This window comes from Anolis sagrei, chromosome 9 (assembly GCF_037176765.1).
Source record: "Anolis sagrei isolate rAnoSag1 chromosome 9, rAnoSag1.mat, whole genome shotgun sequence".
Classification (NCBI taxonomy): Eukaryota; Metazoa; Chordata; class Lepidosauria; order Squamata; family Dactyloidae; genus Anolis; species Anolis sagrei.
In genome coordinates, this window is record NC_090029.1 from 13034831 (window position 1) to 13059425 (window position 24595).

General features: G+C 43.5%; 1 protein-coding gene across 2 annotated transcripts in view; it reads right to left on the minus strand.

Moving 5' to 3' along the window:
- LRRK1 (leucine rich repeat kinase 1) overlaps window positions 1-24595 on the minus strand; it is a 118982-nt gene that overhangs the window by 23196 nt on the left and 71191 nt on the right. For both annotated transcript variants that reach the window (XM_067471295.1, XM_067471296.1), the window contains exons 17-24: window positions 22429-22601; window positions 20432-20552; window positions 19008-19167; window positions 16619-16895; window positions 11368-11539; window positions 8759-8919; window positions 6660-6799; window positions 3126-3375 (exon numbers count right to left, since the gene is read on the minus strand). In XM_067471295.1, coding sequence (XP_067327396.1) covers window positions 3126-3375; window positions 6660-6799; window positions 8759-8919; window positions 11368-11539; window positions 16619-16895; window positions 19008-19167; window positions 20432-20552; window positions 22429-22601 — 1454 coding nt within the window. The remainder of the gene's footprint in view (window positions 1-3125; window positions 3376-6659; window positions 6800-8758; window positions 8920-11367; window positions 11540-16618; window positions 16896-19007; window positions 19168-20431; window positions 20553-22428; window positions 22602-24595) is intronic.

The following is a 24595-nucleotide window of genomic DNA, read 5'->3' on the forward strand; positions in this document are numbered from 1 at the left end:
TTCAGGATCACCGATACATCAAAAAAGGAGGCTGTAGTCAAAGCAGAAGAAATCTCGGTCTGTATAGAGGAATTAGACAAAGGAATTAGACTGACCCCTAATCCATCTAAAACACAGACATGTGCCTTTCACCTTAAGAACAGGAAAGCATCCCGAGCTCTGAGGATCACCTGGGAAGGAATCCCACTGGAGCATTGCCGTGCACCCAAATACCTGGGAGTCACTCTGGACCGTGCTCTGACCTACAAGAAGCACTGCCTGAATATCAAGCAAAAAGTGGGTGCTAGAAACAATATCATACGAAAGCTGACTGGCACAACCTGGGGATCACAACCAGACACAATGAAGACATCTGCCCTTGCACTATGCTACTCTGCTGGTGAGAACGCATGCCCAGTGTGGAACACATCTCACCACACTAAAACAGTAGATGTGGCTCTTAATGAGATATGCCACATTATCACAGGGTGTCTGCGCCCTACACCACTGGAGAAATTACACTGCTTAGCCGGTATTGCACCACCTGACATCCGCCGGGAAGTAGCAGCCAATAGTGAAAGGACCAAGGCAGAGACATCTCCAGCTCATCCCTTGTTTGGGTATCAGCCAGCATGTCAGCGACTTAAATCAAGAAATAGTTTTCTAAGATCTACAGAGACTCTCGCTGGAACACCTCAGCAAGTGAGAGTTCAAAAGTGGCAGGCTCAAACCCAGCACCTCAATCCGTGGGTGATACCAGATGAGAGACTCCCCCCTAGGCACACAGAAAACTGAGTGACTTGGAAGGCGCTGAACAGACTGCGCTCCGACACCATGAGATGCAGAGCCAACCTCAAGAAATGGGGCTACAAAGTTGAATCCATGACATGTGAGTGTGGAGAAGAGCAAACCACTGACCACCTGCTGCAATGCAACCTGAGCCCTGCCACATGCACGATGGAGGACCCTCTTGCGGCAACATCAGAAGCACTCCAAGTAGTCAGATACTGGTCAAAGGACATTTAATCAACTACCAAGCTTGCAAATGTTGTGTTTTGTCTGTTTATTTGTTTGTTTGTTTTGGTCTGTTAGAAATGTAATACAATGGTCTGGTTGTGGATGACACGATAAATAAATAAATAAATAGACAAGGGAAAAGGAGGACGTTGGTCAGGACCGTGCATGCCATACTATTCCATTGATTTCTATGTACGGGTATGAACACGTGAAAGTCAAGGGGAAATTCCTTCTAAATAAACCATGTAACAGAAAACCCAGGAGGGGTTTGTCCACGATGGGCTGGCTGCCACTAATGGGAAACAACCTGAAGTTACACTATAACAACAAAAGCAAACTCCAACTTTTAATAATAATAATAACAACAACAACAACAACAACAACAACAACATTACCATGTCAGCTGCAAAAGGCCACCCAACTGGGATCTGCACGCATTATTCGCCGATACATCACATATTCCTAGATACTTGGGAAGGATTCAGTGTGTGATCCAATACAACAACCAGTATAGAGATTTTGTTTTCTGCGGATTCACCTTGTTGTATTTCAAATAATAATAATAATTGGGTTGTTGTAGGTTTTTTTGGGCTATATGGCCATGGTCTAGAGGCATTCTCTCCTGACATTTTGCCTGAATCTATGGCAAGCATCCTCAGAGGTAGTGAGGTCTGTTGGAAATAGGAAAAAGGGTTTATATATCTGTGGAATGACCAGGGTGAGACAAAGGACTCTTGTCTGCTGGAGCTAGGTGTGAATGTTTCAACTGACCACCTTGATTAGCATTTGATTGCCTGGCAGTGCCTGGAGCAATCTTTTGTTGAGAGGTGATTAGATGTCCTTGTTTGTTTCCTCTCTGTTGATGTGCTGTTTTAACTTTAGAGTTTTTAAATACTGGTAGCCAGATTGTGTTCATTTTCATGGTTTCCTCCTTTCTGTTGAAATTCTCCACATGCTTGTAGATTTCAATGGCTTCTCTGTGTAGTCTGACATAGTGGTTGTTGGAGTGATCCAGCATTTCTGTGTTCTCGAATAATATGCTGTGTCCAGGTTGGTTCATCAGGTGCTCTGAGCATAGATGTATAATGATCTGTGGAATGACCAGGGTGAGACAAAGGATTCTTGTCTACTGGAGCTAGGTGTGAATGTTTCAAATGACCACCTTAACTAGCATTTGATGGCTTGGCAGTGCCAAGGAGGACACCATGAAAATGAACAAAACCTGGCTACCAATATTAAAAAACTCTAAAATTACAACAGCAAAACAACAGAGAGAAAACAATCAGGCACATCTAATCACCTCTCAACAAAAGATTCCCCCAGGCACTGCCAAGCCATCAAATGCTAATTAAGGTGGTCATTTGAAACATTTACACCTAGCTCCAGCAGACAAGAATCCTTTGTCTCACCCTGATCATTCCACAGATATATAAACCCCTTTTCCTAGTTCCAACAGACCTCACTACCTCTGAGGATGCGTGCCATAGATGCAGGCGAAACGTCAGGAGAAATGCCTCTAGAACATGGCCATATAGCCCCAAAAAACCTACAACAACCCAGTGATTCCGGCCATGAAAGCCTTCGACAATACAATAATAATAATTCTTTTAAAAATTTGGCCGATTGACATGTTTTTCTCTCGTCATTTATCCATAACAGCAGTTTCGATACTGAAAGAACTCTTTGTGGCTAATGATATAACTTAAACTATGGAAGCGATATCATTGATATCTATATATCTATAGATATATCATTAATTTGTAACTCACATCCTGTGTTTTCACCCTTGTTCTGTGTATTGTAATAAGTATTTTGGAGAAATATGTTTTAATATTTGTATTTTACAGAAATACGTTTCAATATGCATATTTTATAGAATGCTTACAATGATTATGTATTTTCAACTATGTTATAAGCCTCTTCAAGTCACAGGGAGAGTTGGGTAAAAAATAAAATTGTTGCTGTTGTTGTTATACACACATACATACATCTGAACACATCCTATACATACATAAAGAAACTGGAGAAAGTGGAAGAAGCATTACCATTGAAAATTGCAATTCTAACGGATGTAGCAATTAGATGTAACTACTTGCAGGGTGGCAAACGCCAAGGGAATTTCATCTCACCTGGCTGGGAAATCGGTCATGAAAAGCTCGGGAACCAACTCCTGCAAAGGCACAGGGATATCTGGGTGGCAATCACAAACAATGGTGTCTGACTCGATGGCGGCCAGAACGCAATCCTCCATGTTGAAGTACTGTGTGCCTTCCATGTCCGGGCTGCCTTTCCCGCCTTTGGCTTTAGGAGTTGAACAGACCGGGCAAGGGACGTATTGCTCCATCAGTAAACTCCCATCGCTCTCCGTGGCCGTCAGAGCTGCGGAAAGATTGAAGAGCATCAAGGGAATATCAAGCCATCACAGGGCAAACAGGGCCCCAAATGAGACCAAAACACCCTGCACTAGTTGCCTGGCTCTCGGAGAAAGCTAAGGACTAAACCAGGGAAACAAGAGCACGCATAAAGGAATAAGCCAATAATATTGTAACAGATCACGCTGCTTGCCACCAGTATAAAGGATTACCATATAATCTATATAATCTAACACCAAATATCTCTCTATATATATATTCCACAGCTGAACACCACTGGAAAGGATTATATGTAGTATCACACCACTGGACAATAGTATGGTAGCGAGTTGATGTTAGATAGATATGTGTAATGGTAGAGTGAACACTGCTTATCTTTTAGTCTTCTTTTGGTTTAAAGCTGCCACCAACCCAAGTTGCTTTAGGATTTTTAAAATGAGTTTTTGAGGTAAATTCTTCTCACTCCTGCCAACACAGTTTTTCCCTTAGCTCCAGAATGACTATTTGATAAGAGGCCTTTCTGTTGTATCAGGATGTTAAAACTGCTGGAAATATCACAAAGGATTATTGATAGATTGAGGAACGATGGAGACCTTTTTGAAAGTTAAATAGAAAAAGATTTATTTATAAAAACAGACAACAAACTACTTCTGAGAGGCACAAAACGCTTGACTTGTCACAAAAGTACTATAGCTTGATAGTTGCTAGAATAAGTTTCTTCACTTAGTTACATACAGAGCTAATCAAACAGATCTAGCTGCTTGTAACAAAAACCCCTCACTCTACTTCAGAGAAATAGTAATGAGTTTCTGACTAACCTATCCTAGGTAGTCCCCTGAGTCATCAGCTCTTCCCAGAGTTCCTCCTGCTAACTAACTCAGCCTAGAGAGCTAATCTCTTGTGCTATCTCCCACAAGAAATCAGGTTGCTACCTGATCTTTCCTGTCAGCTAATCAGCCCTGCCTGACACAGACGCTCTCTCCCTGAAAACACAGTTTCAAAAACACTTCTTCTCCCACCAGCTCCCAGTTCTCAACTCCACAGAAGCTGAAATCTTTTCCCTTCTCCGACTTGGCTCCTCCCCTCTCTTCTAGCCAATCCCAGGAGACCTCAAACTCGTCCCATCTTCTAACTATTCTCACTCAAGATGGCTGCTTCCCTGGCTTACACTCTCAAAATGGAGGATTGCCGTACTGTTATCCAGGCTTCCTTTCTGGCCTACTAGGTAAGATTCACTACAGCGTGCTTTTCTGCATTGGACACGCTGGACACTGCTGTCTGGAGAGCATTCATTGCCATTACGATGATGTTGACCTGGCAGCCAGTTGAATGAATATATGAATATGAATATATATATATATGATGCAGATTTTACCAATCTTTCTCATTTACAAATAATATCCATTGCAATCTGGAGAACAGCTTTAGTCCCAAGAAGTTGACTTTGTTGATTGTGTCTCCCACATGAGTGAATCCTCTGTGGACTTAACTTTGACAGTTAAAGACTATCCAAGGTGATGGATTCTGGTGAGACAGCCTCACATGTTGGACAGCTTCATTCAGGTTGAGAATCAAATCTCTAGGAAATTAGCCACTCCACCGACTAGCTAGTTCTGTTTAGGGTATGGTTTGAAACTGTCAGGTTTTACAATGTATTGTAATGTAATATAGCTGAGTCATGCACTGCTAATAGGCTTCTATTGGAAATGCTGAGTCATGCATTAACTGTATATAGAACTTCATTGGGGGAATGTGTTCTGGCCTAGTCCAGGTGATTGCGAATGATGTAATCCTGGGTCTGAGTTAAGTTAATGAGTTGGGAACCAATCAGAGATTGCTATGTGTAATTGTATAGAATTGTATATAAGGAAGTCATGTACAGTTTATATTTTTCTCCTTGTGCTGTGATGCTGTTCATCGAAGGTTCTATGTAATTGATTAAAATAACCTGTCTGCTAAGACAAGATATAACCACGTGCTGTGGTAATTTTGTAGGTCAGGGGTGTCAAACTCATTTCAGTGCGGATGGACCACAGCATTGGAGGTGTGTTGCTTGAGGTTTGCAATGAAATTGGCCTGTGATCAAAGAGGGACCAACAACCTGCAATGCCTCATATTTATTCTTGGGTTTCATCTCCACAATGTCTCATTACGACTCAAACACAAGCATACTAAAGTCTGAAACGTGCCTGGTCCCAAGTGTTTTGGATGAGGGAAACTCGGCCTGTGTTATAATACCTCACCATTACAACCATTTAGATCAAGCCAATGGTACCCAAGGAATCATACTGTGGGTTGTTGTGGGTTTTTCCGGGTTATATGGCCATGTTCTAGAAGCATTTTCTCCTGACGTTTCGCCTGCATCTATGGCAAGCATCCTCAGAAGTAGTGAGGTCTGTTGGAACTATATCTGTGGAATGACCAGGGTGAGACAAAGGATTCTTGTCTGCTGGAGCTAGGTGTGAATGTTTCAAATGACCACCTTAATTAGCATTTGATGGCTTGGCAGTGCCTGGGGGAATCTTTTGTTGAGAGGTGATTAGATGTGCCTGATTGTTTACTCTCTGTTGTTTTGCTATTGTAATTTTAGAGTTTTTTTTAATATTAGTAGCCAGATTTTGTTCATTTTCATGGTTTCCTACTTGGCACTGCCAAGCCATCAAATGCTAGTTAAGGTGGTCTGGCTACCAATATTTAAAAAAACTCTAAAATTACAACAGCAAAACAGCAGAGGGGAAAACAATCTGGGATTGAGGGCCCAATTTCAACAAAAGATTGCTCTAGGCTCTAACAAGCCACACCAAACAACAGCCAGACCATCAAATGCTAATCAAGGTGGTCAGTTGAAACATTCACACCTAGCTCCAGCAGACAAGAGTCCTTTGTCTCACCCTGGTCATTCCACAGATATATAAACCCATTTTCCTAGTTCCAACAGACCTCACTACCTCTGAGGATGCTTGCCATAGATGCAGGCGAAATGTCAGGAGAAAATGCCTCTAGAACATGGCCATATAACCCGGAAAAACCTACAACAACCCAGTGATTCCGGCCATGAAAGCCTTCGACAATAAATCGTACTGTGCACCTTCCTCCCCACCGCAACCTGGTAACGCACATGCCTGGCATTCAAGAACCTTCAGGACCGAATTGGGGGAAGCATTTTGACATGATGCGTTGCAGAAAGGACAATAGTCCTAAATACCATTGGAGAAGCCAAAGGTTTCAGAGACACCTAAAGCATTCTTTGCACCATTGCTGTAAGCAGAAACAAGTGGTAGCCATTCTTACCGGGAAACCACTGATCTATCAGGGAATTGACATGATCGGTTATAAAAGCCATTGCGGAAAAATCCCTGGCATCCGATTGGCAGATAATCTTGATTCCGCCACTTTTCTTCTTCTTCCAGTTTACATCAGAAGACTCCACGCTGCAAGGAGAGAAGCCCAAAGAAGCACCTTGAGGAATCAGCCAACCTGTGTTTCAGCAACACAGAGGACTACTCTCTCCACCAGTCCGTCTGCTGTGAATTGATTTGCATACAAGGCTAGACCATGGTGCATTATATTGTGGGTGACTGACTGAAGCCACTGGGTTCATGCATTCCCCCCTTTCCACCATCTTCCTACATTGCCAGAAGAATGACCATCGGGACTGTTTTGCTTCACCTTCTCCTAATGCTGGTTTGTTAATAGGACCCAAATGCAAATTCCGACTTGGCCATTGAGGTTGCTTGGTGACTTTGGGCCAACCTCTATCTTTCAGCCCAACCTACTTCACAAAGGGTTGTTGTGGGTTTTTTCGGGCTATATGGCCATGTTCTAGAGGCATTACCTCCTGACGTTTCACCTGCATCTATGGCAAGCATCTTCAGAGGTAGTGAGTTGGAGTTCCCATTGAGCTCAGCTGGAGTCACAATTAGCAGCGTAATACTAATGCCAAACCACGGGTGGCCAACTTGTTCTGTCTCCCAGGAGACTGGTTTGCATTGCTTTTTGGTTGCTTGGAGTGGCTGCCCCTTGCTTTTCTCTCAGGACCTGCTGCAGTCTTGCAAAGCCAGGAGTTTAACAGCCAAAGGCAGGAAAAGCCAGTCTGCAAACTCTTTGCAATGATTGGCCTAGGGAGCAGCTCTTTGAGCCCGCCCCTGCTCCCAGGGAAAGACTTCCATTTTGGAGTCCTCCCTGCCTGTTCAGTTCTGAAGAAGGAATCTGATGTGCTGGTGGCCAGAAAGGTAGCTCCAACAAACCACTGTAAAAACAATTGAGTTATAGACAGGAATTGAGAACAATTGAGAATTGGGAAATTAAGATAGACAGAGAAGTTTATTGAGAAGAATTGAGCTATAGTTAGATAGATTATAAGAGAGTTATAGAGTATAAAGAAAAATAGATATTCAGCATTTAGAATTGAGTTTTATAGAGTCTTATAGAGAGAGAGAGACTGCATTGCCTTATCTCCAAGGCTAATCTGGAGCTTACATAGATAGGGAAAGATTTGTTCTTTCTAAAAGACAACAGCTCTGGATTAGGGTGAAGGATCCCTGGATCGCTTTGCCACTTGGGGAAAGGCTGACTCAGTAACTCAGGGGTCCTCAAACTTTTTGAATAGAGGGCCAGGTCACAGTCCATCAAACTGTTGGAGGGCCGGATTATAATTTGAAAAAAAAAAACCACAAATGAATTCCTATGCACACTGCACATATTTTATTTGTAGTGCAAAAACACTTTAAAACAATACAATTATTAAAATGGAGAACATTTTACACAAATATAAACTTATTAGTATTTCAATGGGAAGTGTGGGTTGATGAGATAGGATTGTTGTTGTTGTTGTTGTTGTTGTGTGCTTTCAAGTCATTTCAGATTTAGGTTGACTCTGAGTGAGGGCCGGGTAAATGACCTTGGAGGGCCGTATCCAGCCCCCGGGCCTTAGTTTGAGGACCCCTGCAGTAACTGGTGGAGAAGAGAAAGAAGAAATATCTATTTGTTTTATCAATTGACTGTTCTGTTTGCAACTTTGAGAAATAAATATCCTTTTTTGATGTTCAGAACTTGTAACAGACTCAGTTGCTGAGAATCTCAATCTTCTCAAGAAAAGCACTGGCCGTTCACCCAGACATAGGGAACAGCACATCATAGTTTTGTTTTTAAAAGCGTCTGGGTGTAACGGCACACATCTAGTGGCCCACAGAATGGATACAAGCCATGGGAATTTCCCAGATTTGTAAGAAAACTAACCCACATCTTCATTTACAAGGGGGAAATGAATAAAGTTAAAAATGGTTTCCCATTGTTTCCTATCACGAATGTGGACAGTTAAAAGTTTTCTTTGACTTTGGTTCTTAGGCAAACTGTCCCAGGCGTTCCCCGAAGGAGCCAACCATTCCTACCTCAAGAAACCTCCATCGAAAGTGACAAACAGCCCTTCTTGCCAGTAAACGGTGTGATTTCTTTTAACCCGGAAAGTGCTGCATCTGTTTCGCTGAGTGCCGGCGAAGCTGTAGAGCGCAGCCTTCTTGTTCCTACTCTTGGTGTTCTTGTTTTCAAAGAACTAAAAAGGAGGGAAAGGGAGGATGTGATAACAACATGTGTTGGAATGGCCTACCATGTAGTGACATGCAAGGAGTCCCTACAAAACATACTAGGTCTTGCAGTTTATTGCTAAGAGCTGTTCTGGTGGGTCCCTGCTGTTGGCATGCCCTAGGTGACATAGTCAATGCGCAGGATGGATGCCAATTGCCAAAACTTTGTGCAGCAAGGACATCCTCCTGCTGTAGCCTGTTTTATTATTTATTTATTTATTTATTTATTATTATTATTAATTTTGCTCTAGTTTTCCAATGAATAATATCATTGAATCTCAACTAATTCAACATAAGTTTGTGTCACAAAAAAAAATGTTTCTGGAGTAGAACAATTCCTTTTAAAGTAAGTATAGCACAACTAAACAGGATGTATCACAATCAACCCAGGAATAGAACACTTTTCAAATGTTGTCACATAATGTAATTCCTACACACATACACACACACACACAATATTTTATTTTTATTAATTACTAGCCGTCCCCTGCCACGCATTGCTGTGGCCCACATGGCGGTTTTGTGTGGGAGGTTTGGCCCAATTCTATCATTGGTGGGGTTCAGAATGCTCTGTGATTGTAGGTGAACTATAAATCTCAGCAACTACAACTCCCAAATGTCAAGATTCTATTTTCTCCAAACTCCTCCAGTGTTCACATTTGGGCATATGGAGTATTCATGTAGAGTTTGGTCCAGATCCATCATTGTTTGTGTCCACAGTGATCTCTGGATGTAGGTGAACTACAACTCCAAAACCAAACGACACTGCCCAACAAACCCTTCCAGTATTTTCTGTTGGTCATGGGAGAACTGTGTGCCAAGTTTGGTCCAGTTCCATCATTGGTGGGGTTCAGAATGCTCTGTGATTGTAAGTGAACTATAAATCCCAGCAACTACAACTTCCAAATGACAAAATCATTTTTTTGAGTGAAGGACATACATTGGGTTGTTAGGTGTCTTGTTTCCAAATTTGGTGTCAATTCGTCGAGTGGTTTCTGAGTTCTGTTAATCCCACAAACGAACATTACATTTTTATTTATATAGATTTAACACAAACAATCTAATATATAATCAGAAAATATGCATTCAGAAAAAATGAAACATGTCTAGTCTGTATGCAAATTGCAACTAGTACAAAATAAGTATAACATATTTTACCATTCACTCGAATTTAAGGCATTTTTAAAGGAAAATCCATGCAAACTATTCCTAACTAGAATTATTGGTTAATATGTTATAGGAAAAACTGTTTTCATCTAGATAATAGCAATAATACCATCAGCTAATTCTCCCCTCCTCCATCTATATAAATAAATATGTAATGTTCGTTTGTGGGATTAACAGAACTCAAAAACCACTGGACGAACTGACACCAAATTTGGACACAAGACACCTAACAACCCAATGTATGTCCTTCACTCAAAAATTGATTTTGTCATTTGGGAGTTGTAGTTGCTGGGATTTATAGTTCACCTACAATCAAATAGGATTCTGAACCCCACCAACGATGGAATTGAACCAAACTTGGCACACAGTTCTCCCATGACCAACAGAAAATACTGGAAGGGTTTGGTGGGCAGTGTCCTTTGGTTTTGGAGTTGTAGTTCACCTATATCCAGAGAGCACTGTGGACTCAAACAATGATGGATCTGGACCAAACTCTACATGAATACTCAATATGCTCAAATGTGAACACTGGAGGAGTTTGGGGAAAATAGAATCTTGACATTTGGGAGTTGTAGTTGCTGGGATTTATAGTTCACCTACAATCAAAGAGCATTCTGAACCCCACCAAGAATGGAATTGAACCAAACTTGGCACACAGTTCTCCCATGACCAACAGAAAATACTAGAAGGGTTTGGTGGGCAGTGTATTTGGTTTTGGAGTTGTAGTTCACCTACATCCAGAGAGCACTGTGGACTCAAACAATGATGGATCTGGACCAAACTCTACATGAATACTCAATATGCCCAAATGTGAACGCTGGAGGAGTTTGGGGGAAATAGAATCTTGACATTTGGGAGTTGTAGTTGCTGGGATTTATAGTTCACCTACAGTCACAGAGCATTCCGAACCCCACCAATGATACAATTGGGCTAAACCTCCCACACAGAACCCCCATGTGGGCCACAGCAACGCGTGGCAGGGGATGGCTAGTATCATATAAAAATCCTATTTTTTAAGGAAATTCTTTACAAGGCAAGAAATATATCTTCATGATTAAGAGAATTTCAGAGTGGCTCTGATAGCTAAAGTTAGTGCATGCTGGCAGTTGCACAACATTGGGAGGATGGTATATTCCCCATCTGCTATAAAGCACACAGCCTGAGTTCACAACTTGGCCAAAGGGAAACGGAAGGAGTGGATTTGCCTTCATCAGATACAATTCTTCAAAACGGATTTGCACCCCAAGTACCTGCAGGTCCATATCTGCAAGACTGATGAGCATCCGGGCGATAAATCTCTGCCAAAAGCCAATGGGGACGAAACTCATCTTGAACACCCTTTGGATGGTGTTTGTGGTCTGGTGGCACAAGCCATGGACATCAAAGGCTGGTTTGGCAGGAAGCAGGTGGGGCAGAAGGTAACTGGAAAGAAAGGCCACAAGCAGGTCAGAAACGGTGCTTTTCAAGGCAGCAAGTGCCCCATCTGCTAGGCAGAACATTGTGAGTTTTGCACTCAACCACAGAGCAAACAATTGTGCATTCAATGCCTTTAAAGCACGGCACAAAAATGGGAGCTTTCAAGGTTGCTGCCCTTAAAATGATATCACAAAAGGAAATGGGTAGAGAACAAATGCAGCTTAAAGGCTCATCTCTTGGAAAGGATTTTGAACATAAAGTACTTGTGTTGCTCATGGAAAATGGAGTTCTATTATTCTTTTTTTTTTCTTAATCGCAATCAGATGCTAACAGATTTCTTGACTTCCCTTAAGCAGAGAAATGTCTCAAGGATCCCTTCTAGGCAAACATATGCTGCTGATACACTTTGAATGGCCAAAAAGCGACTCTCGGAACCTCAGCTGCCAGAGGCCCGTCCGGTGTGCCGTTCTGCAAATGCTGCTGAATTTCGACTCCACACGGGACGAGGGCACAACGAGAGCAAGCTGCTGTCCTCAGAAGAACTCTCCAACTTTGGGTTTCTCAGTATCATCTATCACAACTATGCAGCGAAACAGCAATTAAAAAACTACAATAATAATAATAATAATAATAATAATAATAATAATGTTGTTGTTGTTCATTTGTTCAGTCGTCTCCGACTCTTCGTGACCTCATGGACCAGCCCACGCCAGAGCTCCCTGTCGGCCGTCACCACCCCCAGCTCCTTCAAGGTCAGTCCAGTCACTTCAAGGATGCCATCCATCCATCTTGCCCTTGGTTGGCCCCTCTTCCTTTTGCCTTCCACTTTCCCCAGCATAATTGTCTTCTCTAGGCTTTGCTGTCTCCGCATGATGTGGCCAAAGTACTTCAACTTTGTCTCTAGTATCCTTCCCTCCAATGAGCAGTCGGGCTTTATTTCCTGGAGGATGGACTGGTTGGATCTTCTCGCAGTCCAAGGCACTCTCAGCACTTTCCTCCAACACCACAGCTCAAAAGCATCTCTCTTCCTTCGCTCAGCCTTCCCTAAGGTCCAGCTCTCACATCTGTAGGTGACTACAGGGAATACCATGGCTTTGACTAGGCGGATCTTTGTTGCCAGTCTGATGTCTCTACTCTTTACTATTTTATCGAGATTGGACATTGCTCTCCTCCCAAGAAGCGTCTTCTGATTTCCTGGCTACAGTCTGCATCTGCAGTAATCTTTGCACCTAGAAATACAAAATCTGTCACGGCCTCCACGTTTTCTCCCTCTATTTTCCAGTTGTCAATCATTCTTGTTGCCATAATCTTGGTTTTTTTGACGTTTAGCTGCAACCCGGCTTTTGCGCTTTCTTCTTTCACCTTGATTAGAAGGCTCCTCAGCTCCTCCTCGCTTTCGGCCATCAGAGTGGTGTCATCTGCATATCTGAGGTTGTTAATGTTTCTTCTAACAATTTTCACCCCAGCTTTGCATTCCTCAAGCCCCGCACATCGCATGATGTGTTCTGCATACACGTTAAAAAGGTTGGGGGAGAGTATGCAGCCTTGCCGTATGCGTTTGCCAATCTTGAACCAGTCTGTTGTTCCGTGGTCAGTTCTGACTGTTGCTACTTGGTCCTTGTACAGATTCCTCAGGAGAGAGACAAGGTAATAAACCTTTATTTATACCCCGCTACCATCTCCCAAAGGACTCGGTGCGGCTTACAAGAGGCCGAGCCCAATATAAAACAACAACAGCGATACAGACAATAAATAAACTCATAAACAAAGCAATAAACAGTAACAATAACACCACGATGCATTAAAAATCTATGGCAGGGCCAAGTGTAATAATTATTTTTTTAAAAAAATGCTGGGCATGACAAGGTGACATATAACTAGGATAGGTATTTGGAGAGAGATGGAGCGAGCAGACAATCCTAGATCATTAATAAAGTGCGATTAGGGACATGTTGCTTAGGGTTTCCTTATTCTGGGAAGGCACACTGGAACAACCACATTTTCAGGCTCGTCCTAAAGACTGCCAGAGTTGGGGCATGCCTAATGTCCTTGGGGAGCGAGTTCCAGAGTTGAGGGGCCACCACCGAGAAGGCCCTATCCCTCGTCCCCACCAATCGCGGTTGCGATGGAGGTGGGATCGTGAGTAGGGCCTCTCCAGATGAACGAAGAGATCGTGTGGGTTCATACACAGAGATGCGGTCACGCAGGTAGGCGGGTCCTAAATTATTTAGGGCTTTGTAGGTAAGCACCTGCACCTTAAATTGGGACCGGAAAATGAATGGCAGCCAATGGAGCTCCTTAAACAGGAGGGTTGACCTCTCCCTATAAGGAGCACCAGTTAACAACCTGGCCGCCGCCCATTGGACCAGTTGAAGTTTCCAGGCCATTTTCAAGGGCAGCCCCACGTAGAGTGCATTATAGTAATCCAATCTGGAGGTGACTAAGGCATGGACCACCCTGGCCAGATCCGCCTTCACGAGGTATGGTTGCAGTTGGCGCATGAGTCTTAGTTGTGCAAAGGCCCTCCTGGCCACTGCCGACGCCTGAGCCTCAAGCGTAAGTGATGAGTCCAGGAGGACCCCCAAACTGCGGACCTGTGACTTCAGGAGGAGTGCAACCCCGTCCAGCACAGGTTGCCACCCTATACCCCGATCTGGTTTATGATCGACCAAGAGGACCTCTGTCTTGTCGGGATTAATCTTCAGCTTGTTCGTCCTCATCCAGACAGCCACAGCAGCCAGGCACTCGTCCAGCACCCGAGGGGCTTTCTTGGGAGTTAGGTGGAAAATAGTAGAAGAGTTGTGTGTCATCTGCGTAGAGATGGCACCCAACTCCAAAACTCCAAAAAAAAAAAAACCCACAAAAAAACATCATGATGAGGGCAATGGTGCAGGCTGAGTCTCCTTTATCCAAATGCTTGAGACCAGAACTGCCCTGGTTTTTTGTTTGTTTGTTTGTTTTTTTGTTTGTTCTGGGGTTTCTTTTCTTTCTTTCTTGGATTCTGAATATTCATTATGAGATATCTCAGAGAGGAGACCAAAGTCTAAAGGAATTTGTTTATATTTCATATACATGGCCTGAAGGGAATTGTACACACAATTGTAATATTTTTCTGCATTAAACAATGTTTGTGTATATTGAACCATTAGCTGCGCATGCAGACGACTTTGGAGTACCGTATATACTCAAGTATAAGCCGACCCGAATATAAGCTGAGACACTAAATTTTACCATAAGAAACTGGGAAAATGTATTAACTCAAGTATAAGCCAAGGGTGAGAAATGCAGATACTATTGATAATCATCAGTAGGTTAAATGTTTTTGTGTATTTACATAAAACTGTAATTTAAGATAAGACTATCCAACTCTGATGAAATCATTATTCTAACCTTCTTTACTGTAAATGTGCTTACATATCCTTCCAATAATAATAAAGGGAGTAAAATAATAAATGTAAGAAGAAGAATAGAGAAAATAATGGAAATTTAATAACAGTAAAAGAGTAAAATAATAAATGTAATAAAAATAATAGTACAGTAAAATAATGTAAAGGTAATAATAATAATAGAGTAAAATAATAAATGTAATAATAATAATAACACATAATAACACATAATAATAGTAAAATAAAAATGTAATAATAATAACAACACATAACACAAACACATAATAATAATAATAATAATAATAATAATAATAATAATAATAATAATAATAATAATAGTAAAATAATAAATGTAATAAAAATAATACTAATAACACAGTAAAATAATAAATAACCTTGACTCGAGTATAAGCCGGGGGGAACTTTTTTAGTCTAAAAAAGGGGCTGAAAAACTATGCTTGTCCAGAATTTCAAAATCCAAAATACTGTATATACTCGAGTATATAAAGTATTTTGGATTTTGAAATTCTGGACAAGGGACTCTTGGTGCTGTTGTAATGCTCCAAAGGTGTGAGACTTCACCCAAAAGCAGGGACAGGTTTGTGTCTTACAGAACAACTGACCAAAAGAGTGTCCCCACACCCAGCGCTACAAGAGAGAGAGTTTGCTCTGTTGTTTAGGACGGAAGTGTGGAATCTGGTGCAAAATAATGGCCTCCACCAGTACGAAACACCATGGAAAGAATCCATACAAAATCTAGTCAACCAGAAGTATGGCAACTCTATAAACAAGGCATGGGCAAACTTCAGCCCTTTAGGTGTTTTGGAGTTCAGCTTCCACAATTCCTGTCCTCAGGACCCTTCCTTTTCCTTTTCCTTTTCCCTTTCTGCTTAAGCGGCTGAGAGGGAAAAGGTCAGAAACGGTGGGAGGGAGGGCTGGAGTTTGCGCAGTTGGGGGGACGAGAGAGAGGGCCTTTTCGGTGGTGGCTCCTCGACTCTGGAACTCACCCCCTAAAGATATCAGACAGACTCCAACTTTGGCAGTCTTCAGGAGGGACTTGAAGACGTGGCTGTTCCAGTGTGCCTTCCCGGAATAATGATCCCATAGCACTTTGTCCTCCAAAGCACTTTACATTTCTGTAGGTCTGCTCGTATGCCCTTCCACAAACACCAGTATCACCTTCCGTTCATGTCCCAACATTATTTCCAATTTTAACTCTACATTTGGCCTTCCCACTGTTTTTAATTATGTGTTGTTTTATTGATAATGTTGTGTATTTTATTGTCTATGTGTTTAATTGCTTGTATTGTTGTTATTATTGCTTGTATTGTTGTGTTTGGGCTCGGTCTCATGTAAGCCGCACCGAGTCCCTTGGGGAGATGGTAGTGGGGTACAAATAAACTGTTATTATTATTATTATTATTATTATTATTATTATTATTATATACGCAACTGGCCACAGCCTGTGTGGTTGTGTTCTGGAGCAAAGAAAATGTGAAGCTGAGCCTTCGCCTGGAGGGACCTGATTTGGACGGACAGGCTCCTGTTTCCAAAAGAGGCCCACCCTGCACATCTGCACCTCATGAAATTGAAAGCAAACATCTGGGTGCAGAGAATAAGGACTTCTCCCCACTCCCCTCCCCACTCGGTGTCCAGCTGCCTGGATTAGCTACACTTCTGGTGACAATTACCAGTGTACCTGTTGTTGGCTACCGGCAGCGCAATTTCGAACTTGGCCAGGAACTGGAAGTATTGCTCTTCGGACTGTTGGGTGAAGCCTGTCCCCACCAGGAGCATCCGCAGGTCCTCGGCTCTGATCACCCCGTTCTTTGCCACTGACTTGGAGCTCTTGATGTTGAAGATGCGCTGCAGGCATTCCGATAACCAAACCGGGTCGAGGAAATAGAGGTTCCGCAGCCCATGGCTGGTGTCTGGGAAGTGCAGCAGTGTGCCCGTTTCAATCAGGAAATTGATGGCTGCGGAGAAAGGAAGGGGTCAGGTCGGGCCAGGAGTACAAGGGAACAGCAGTAATGCAGCAGCAGCAGCAACAACAAAACAGTACGGGCTGAGCATCTGTGCTGTCGCGCACTGGTCTCCTATAAAAAACTATAAACAGAACTTAATTTCTGTGAGCCCAACGGGACGCCGGGGTTGCCTCAGAGAGAGGTTTTTTTGGGATTTTCCTGAAAAGATAGGCTTCAAAGTCTTTAAAGATGCAACAAAATCTTTATTACTGAACAAATAACAAGGCTTCAATGATTGGATGTGGCTCTTAATGAGACATGCCGCATTATCACAGGGTGTCTGCGCCCCACACCACTGGAGAAATTGCACTGCTTAGCCGATATTGCACCACCTGACATCCGCTGGGAAGTAGCAGCCAATAGTGAAAGGACCAAGGCAGAGACATCTCCAGCTCATCCCCTGTTTGGGTATCAGCCAGCACGTCAACGACTTAAATCAAGACATAGTTTTCTTAGATCTACAGAGACACTCACTGGAACACCCCAGCAAGCGAGAGTCCAAAAGTGGCAGGCCCAAACCCAGCACCTCAATCTATGGGTGATACCAGATGAGAGACTCCCCCCTGGGCACACAGAAGACTGGGCGACTTGGAAGGCGCTGAACAGATTGCGCTCTGGCACCACGAGATGCAGAGCCAATCTTAAGAAATGGGGCTACAGGGTGGAATCCTCGGCATGCGAGTGCGGAGAAGAACAAACCACAAACCACCTGCTGCAATGCAACCTGAGCCCTGCCACATGCACAATGGAGGACCTTCTTGCGGCAACACCAGAGGCACTCCAAGTGGCCAGATACTGGTCAAAGGACATTTAACCAACTACCAAGTTTGCAAAATCTGTGTTTTTTTTTTCTTTTTGTTTTTAATCTGTGTGGTTTTTTTTTGTTCTGTTAGAATTGTAACACAATGGTATGGTTGCTGATGACACGATAAATAAATAAATAATGATTGGATTCAAAGTTTTCTTAATAAACTGTTGGCTTTCTCGATCCTGCCCCCAAGGGCAGGCAACTGTTCCTTCACTGTTGGGAAAATCCCTGACCTCTACCTGGGCAATCTGTCTTCACTTCTGTTGGCGTGGGGCCCCTACACCCGGTCCAATCTGCTTTATGGTTGCCACGAAGGGCCCTTACCGAACAGAGACCTTTGCAGAACTTCCAGGAGGAGGAAGATGTTCACTTCCCAGTGATGGCTGGCTGAAGCGCTGTGGGACTGGATCCCTAGCAAGAGAGCTGAGAGGCTGTAAGTTCCTCAGCAAACTGTAAAGTCCCCAGCAAAAGTTGTGCTGAGGCTGTATATCCCTGGCCAAGCTATGGGGCTATTTCTCCCTGGCCAAGCTGTAAATGATGAAGCCTTTTACAGGAGGTCCTGGTTTAAGTCCTGTAAGAAAGATTTCTCTATGTGGATTGACCTAAAATGGCTCCTATTCCCTCCAAAACCCAAAAAGGGGGCGGAACTAGGGAACCTAATGATAATTGACAGTCATTGACCCAATAACTGCAAAGTAAGGAAAGCCATCTAACTCCAAATGCATAGAACTTTAAAAAACATACAACACTCAACAAATAGCAAGATAAGCTGGAGCTCCTGGTACGGCCATACCAGAACAGCATCCCTTGCCCAAAAGGGCCGGGACTAGAGGTATTTGGGAATACCAGCATAGACATGTAACTATATTCAAACTGCACCTAAACATAAGGAAGAATTTCTCTAGGTAAGAGCCATGTGGCAGAGGAATAGGTTGCCTGGGAGTGTGGAGCCTCTTTCTCAGAAGGCTTTTCATACATTCATAGTGTCAGGTGAGGCCACAAAGGCCATGCGGTCCAACCCTCTGCCACGCAGGAACACTCAATCAAAGCAGAGGCGGGGGGGGGGGGGAAGCATTTGCAAGGAGTGCTTTGTTTGTGTGTTTCAGAATGGCAAAGGGTTGGATTGGATAGCCTCTGTGGTCTCAACCTACTCTATGTGAATGTAGAAAAGAAGGCGTATCGATTTGTGGAAACACTGGGTCCCCAGGAAGGCTGGATTCATGCTGTTCCATTTATGGGTTTACATGGAGACCTACCAGACTGCAAATCCTCATAATCCTTGATGTCATTGTCAGGGTTTTTCTCTATGATTTGCTCTATTTCCTTGTCTGTCAGGTATTGCAGATCATCACTTTGGCTTCTCCTCTGTTGTTCAGCTATGACGGCCGCTTGGAAACTCAAGTAACTCCTTGGTATCTGAGAAGGAATGCTGACAGTCAATGACCATCAAAGCCGTTTCTGTGTTCCAGGGGGATGTTAACACTGAAGACACCAGCCAACCCCTCCCCAATGGCAGTGATACAGCTTAATGGTGTAATATTAGAAAATGTTGACCATTTCCACTCCCTTAGCAGCCACCTCTCCACCAAAGTCAACATTGAATACAACACCGCCTGAGCTCTGCGAGCTCAGCATTTTTCCAAATGAAGCAGAGAGTGTTTGAGGACCGGGACATCCGTAGGGATACCAAGGTACTTGTTTATAAAGCTATTGTCCTCCCAACCCTGCTACATGCCTGTGAGACGTGGACTGTCTACAGACGTCACATGCAACTCCTGGAATGATTCCATCAGCGCTGCCTCCAGAAAATCCTGCAAATCTTTTGGGAAGACAGGCGGACAAACGTCAGCATGCTGGAAGAAGCAATGCTGGTAGTCCTCCGCCATCAACTCCACTGGACCGGCCACGTTGTCTGGATATCCGACCACCCTCTCCCAAAGCAGTTGCTCTACTCCGAACTCAAGAACGGAAAACGGAATGTTTGAGGACAGGAAAAGAGATTTAAAGATGGGCTTAAAGCCAACCTTAAAAACTCTGGCATAGACACTGAGAACTGGGAAGCCCTCGCCCTTGAGCGCTCCAGCTAGAGGTCAGCTGTGACCAGCAGTGCTGCAGAATTTGAAGAGGCACGAATGGAGGGCAAAAGGGAGAAGCGTGCCAAGAGGAAGGCACGTCAAACCAACCCCGACCGAGACCGCCTTCCACCTGGAAACCAATGCCCTCACTGCGGAAGAAGATGCAGAGCAAGAATAGGGCTCCACAGCCACATACGGACCCACAAGAACACTGGAAGACAATCCTCCTCGGAAAATGAGAGATTGCCTAAGGAAGTAAGTAAGTAACACTGAAGTACTTCTTGAAACAAGTGAGGGCAAATGATGCCCACAGTTCTGTCTCTACTGAGGAGAAAAGAAACCCTTCTGCACAGATCTCACCCAACATTTGCACAACGTAAAACGTTTGAAGAAATTATTCTGCAGAACAAAACACAGAAGAGGATTTTGCATGAAAATAGCAGGGCTTTATACAAAAGACTATGTAAAACTCAGCAATCAGAAAGGGCATTCTTGCACAACACAATCCTTATATTATGTTTTTTTTTCTGTGCTAGATTTCTTTACAAATTGCAGAATTTACCCTGCAAGGCGAAAAGCTTTCTCCAATATGCAATGGTACGCACCAATCTCCCAACAAGCTTTTGTGAGCCAATTGAACTCCCAATGTCCTTCATATTGACGGTGATGTGATAGATCAGGTGCCGCAGACCTTCCAGGCCTTCGAGCGTCTTACATGAGATTTCGCTGCAATGGAAAACAGCAAAGAGATTCTAAGATCCCATAGTGTGGAAACAGCTTCTTCAGATCACTACTATCTAGAGGATGTTAAGAGGTCTGCAGTGGCTTCCCACCTAGAATCCTACCACCATCTTTTCCTACTATCTTCAATTTTATCGCCTTATCCTCCTGCAAAACCAAAGTTTTTGCAGTGTAATCAATTTTCCCCATGTTTTAAGGACAGAATCATTTAGAACAAATATCATAGTGTTACAGAGTGTAATTACTACAGAAGAACACATTGTATGTACGATGGGAGGAAGTGGCACACAGTTGGTGGAAAGCAATGCATTCACTTACTGGGTTGTTGTAGTTTATTTTCGGGCTATATGGCCATGTTCTAGAGGCATTCTCTCCTGACATTTCGCCTGCATCTATGGCAAGCATCCTCAGAGGTAGTGAAGTCTGTTGGAACTAGGAAAAGGGTTTATATATCTGTGGAATGACCAGGGTGGGACAAAGGACTCTTGTCTGCTGGAGCTAGGTGTGAATGTTTCAACTGACCACCTTGATTAGCATTTGATGGTCTGGCTGTTGTTTGGTGTGGCTTGTTAGTGCTTAGAGCAGGGGTCCTTAAACTAAGGCCCGGGGGCTGGATACGGCCCTCCAAGGTCATTTATCCAGCCCTCGCTCAAGGCAAACCTAAGTCTGAAATGACTTGAAAGCACACAACAACAACAACAACAACAACAACAACCCTTTCCCATCAGCCAAAAGCAGGCCCACACTTCCCACTGAAATACTAATAAGTTTATATTTGTTAAAATGGTTCTTCATTTTAATTATTGTGTTTTTTTCAGTGTTTTTTGCGCTACAAATATGATATGTGCAGTGTGCATAGGAATTCTTTCATGAGTTTTTTTCAAATTGTAATCTGGCCCTCCAACACTGTGAGGTACTGTGACCTAGCCCTCTGTTTAAAAAGTTTGAGGACCCCTGGCCTAGAGCAATCTTTTGTTGAGAGGTGATTAGATGTCCCAGATTATTTCCCCTCTGCTGTTTTGCTGTTGTAATTTTAGAGTTTTTTAATACTGGTAGCCAGATTTTGTTCATTTTCAGAGGAAGCTTATGAGGAAACACAACATACAAACTATCTACAAACCCACCAAGAAAATCCAACAAATGCTACATTCAGCAAAGGACAAGAGAGATCCTCTCACTTCTGCAGGAGTCTACCGTATACCATGCAGCTGTGGACAAGTCTCCAGAGGGACCACCAAACGCAGCGATGCCCAAACACGAATCAAGGAACATGAAAGGCACTGCAGACTACTTCAACCAGAGAAATCAGCCATAGCAGAGCACCTGATGAACCAACCTGGACACAGCAGATTATTTGAGAACACAGAAATGCTGGACCACTCTAACAACCACTATGTCAGGCTGCACAGAGAAGCCATTGAAACCCACAAATGTGTGGACAATTTCAACAGAAAGGAGGAAACCATGAAAATGAACACAGGCTGGCTACCAGTATTAAAAAACTCTAAAATTACAACAGCAAAACAGCAGAGGGGAAACAATCAAGGACATCTAATCACCTCTCAACAAAAGATTGCCCCAGGCACTGCCAGGCCATCAAATGCGAATCAAGGTGGTCAGTTGAAACATTCACACCTAGCTCCAGCAGACAAGAGTCCTTTGTCCCACCCTGGTCTTTCCACAGATATATAAACTCTTTTTCCTAGTTCCAACAGACCTCACTACCTCTGAGGATGCTTGCCATAGATGCAGGCGAAACGTCAGGAGAGAATGCCTTTAGAACATGGCCATATAGCCCGGAAAAACCCACAACAACCCAGTGATTCCGGCCATGAAAGCCTTTGACAATACATTCACTTACTGTAAGTGTTTCATGGTGATATCTGGGAAGCCGGTTGCTCTCGAACCAGAAGGGGATCGACACACAGCCAGGACATAGGCTCTCAGGGTGGCAATCCTTTCCACACGGAATTTGGTTTCAATCAAGTCAAGGTGAGTTCCCACCACCAACACAACTGAATTTGGTGCTTTGGCCTGGAAAGGGGAAAAAACAGCAACGTCAAAGCATCCAAGTATTTCTCTCCATGTTCTCTCTGAACAAACCTTTGGAAAATGCCGAACTGCAAAAACAGGGCACAGGTCGAGCATCCCTTTCCTTCAAACCCAAAACTCAAAATATTCCAAAAGCCTCATGGAAACTGCGACAGTGAGACCTTTGCTCTCTGAAAGTTCAAGGTGGTGCACATCACTAATTTCAAATATTGTATACAATTCCATTCAGGCTTGGTGTATAGTGTGCATATGAAACATTCATGAATTTCATGGCAAGACCTGGAACCCATTCCCAACGTATCTTATTATATACATGTATACACAGACATTCCAAAAAATCTAAAATCCAAAACATGTCTGGCCCAAGCATTTTGGATAAGTGAGGCTCAACCAGCATAGCACAGGACTATTGCTCTAGAGCAGGCATGGGCCAACTTGGGCCCTCCTACCAGATATTCTGGACTTCAACTCCCACCATTCCCAACAGCCTCAGGCCACCTCCTTTTTTCTCCTTTTCTTCCTAAGCAGCTGAGGGAGGAAAAGGAAAGGGCCTGAGGCTGTAAGGAATTGTGGGAGTTGAAGTCCAAAACACCTGGAAGGAGGGCCCAAGTTGGCCCATGCCTGCTCTAGGGCACAGCTTTCCAAACTGTGTGTTGTGACACATTAGTGTGTCAGCTGCAGTGTGTAGGTGTGGCGCACAAACCTAACAAGCCAATGTGAAAAAGATGTTTAAATATAGAAATGAAAGCTCTTCATGAGATATGTTTTGTCCCTACACATTTGGTTGTTACAATTTATGTATGTGTCAGTATCTCTTCTAAAGGGTTGGTTTAACCTCTGGTTTGTTAGTAAAACAATCCAGAAGGTAAGAGCTTCTACACCAGCATTCCTACTGCCTGCCTTCTGGACTACAAGAACTGCAAGAACTGTTGCTGAGCAGGCTTACTTACAAACTAGACGTGGCTCCCTGCTCCTGCTGTGGCTACCACTTGAGGGCAACTGCTGCTGGGGTGGGTCATTGGACCCTTTAGGAGCCTCCTGGTCTCAGTGGCAGAAACAGTCTAGAAGTGAGGCCTACACCCTTTGGACACCTCCATCTTCCCCGCAGCCAACTCTACTGCCTGGAGTGCTTTATGTGCTTTCTTGTGTTTTATGTGCCTTATTGTGCTTTATTGTGATTAAGTGATTTAGACTGTTCGTTTGTTTTCTTTGTTATCCCAGTATTCTAATTATTTAGCCTCCTGGGTCCAACTACCACTCCATCTTCTGGATGGTTGTTTAGATCCGAGGGGACTCTCCTCTGATGGGTGCTGGCTAGTATTCCACAGGTCCTCCGATAGTTGGGCCTCCTTGTATCTGGACCTACTATCTGCTTTTTGTGGTTTATTTAAGAAGACATTAATTCTGGAGCCTCTCTCCAACTGGCTCTTCACTTTAACAAAACAGGACTCAGACAAGGGAGAGGCCAGTATTGAAGTAGTGATAGGGAAAGGGAGATACGGGAAAGGGAGATTTAAACAACTAATTTGACCCAAAATTTATAACAGAGCATTGGCCTTCCCAAAACGATCTCCTGACATGGTAAATCTGAGTACCCAGGTTGGTAGAGCCTCTAGTTTAAGGGTGGTGCTGTTGAATGCCAGGCCTGTAAATGGAAAAACCATCACCATCCAAGATTTAATTCTTGATGAGCAAGCAGACCTGGTGTGCATAACTGAGACCTGGCTGGATGAGGCTTGGGGGGGGGGGGTAATCTCTCCCAGCTTTGCCCGCCAGGATACTCAGGGCAGCACCAGCCGAGATCTGGAGGTCCGGGAAGGGGTGTTGCAGTAGTCTATAGGGAATCTATCTCCTTGGTCAGTTGTTCCATCCCGCAGTCTTCCATGTTCGAGTGTGTCCACCCGAGGATTGGAGGCCGGGACAGAATAGGGATTCTGTTAGTGTACCGTCCACCCCGCTGCACTTCAGTCTCCCTA